Genomic DNA, 1,018 nt, shown 5'->3' with positions numbered 1-1,018 from the left:
CATGTGTGTGTGTATGTGTGTATGTGTGTGTGTGTGTAATGCTCAAAGACACGTCATTGTCGATGATTTTGAAGAATGTGTAGATCTAAAGTTTTGCATTTTACACAATTTTTGTTTGAGAATTTTAAACCTGATATTTCTGAATACTGTTGTTTTTTTTCATAGTGACAGATGTCACCTACCATTGATGTAATGTTATATGTTTGAAGTTTAGTTAATTGAAACTGGTGCCAAGATGGCCGAGTTCTTGCCCTTGAAATAGCCCCTCCTTGTTTGAGGTTTAAGATAACGCGTACTTCTGTTCTGTGTCATCCGTGTACAGTTGTCTGAAGAACTATCGAGAAGCAGCTTTTGTTCCAGCGCCTTTGACGTATCTGTGTCCATGCTATCCTGCTCTTCCCCACAAGAACTCATATTGAAACGTGTCTTCGTTATTCATGTTTGAGCAATTCAATGAAAGAAAGAGCACTGTTCTATTCTTTTGTAATACTGAGTTATGTCCCTTGTATTTCGTATAATCTCTACTTTTTTTGTGCTTTTGCTCCCTGATGTATCTTATGTCGCGACACGTCTGTTGTATCCTGTATATTCAACAGAATAATCACGTTACATTATTATTATTATTATTATTATTATTATTATTATTATTATTATTGTCATTATTATTGTTATTATTGTTGTTGTTGTCATTGTTTCTATTGTATATAACTGACTGTTGTTTACCATCAGATACTGGGCGTCTATGAGGAACCTGGTTATCTCGTTACCGTCTGTCTGTCTGTGTGTAGTTTGTATGTGTGTATAAGTTATTCAAACACTGACTGTGCTGTCTATGTGCAGATATTGGGCGTCGATGAGGAACCTGGTCATCTCGTTACTGTCCAGTATGAGGTCCATCCTCAGTCTGCTGTTTCTTCTCTTCCTCTTCATCCTCATCTTTGCTCTACTGGGCATGCAGCTCTTCGGCGGAAAGTGAGTACATCATTTGGGAGGGGGGGACTGTGGATGGGGGTGGGGG

The 1,018-nt window shown here is 38.4% G+C and overlaps 1 protein-coding gene across 1 annotated transcript in view; it reads left to right on the top strand.

Moving 5' to 3' along the window:
* Positions 1-1,018, top strand: part of LOC100533433 (voltage-dependent calcium channel type A subunit alpha-1) — a gene marked incomplete at its 5' end in the record, with an annotated part of 54,455 nt that overhangs the window by 22,958 nt on the left and 30,479 nt on the right. Inside the window, 1 exon segment of the mRNA XM_035973625.1 lies at positions 841-972. Coding sequence (XP_035829518.1) covers positions 841-972 — 132 coding nt within the window.

The sequence above is a fragment of the Aplysia californica genome, unplaced genomic scaffold (genome assembly GCF_000002075.1).
Source record: "Aplysia californica isolate F4 #8 unplaced genomic scaffold, AplCal3.0 scaffold01565, whole genome shotgun sequence".
NCBI lineage: Eukaryota > Metazoa > Mollusca > Gastropoda > Aplysiida > Aplysiidae > Aplysia > Aplysia californica.
Note: the sequence above shows the minus strand (reverse complement) of the source record. Positions and strands in the feature narration are given on the sequence as shown.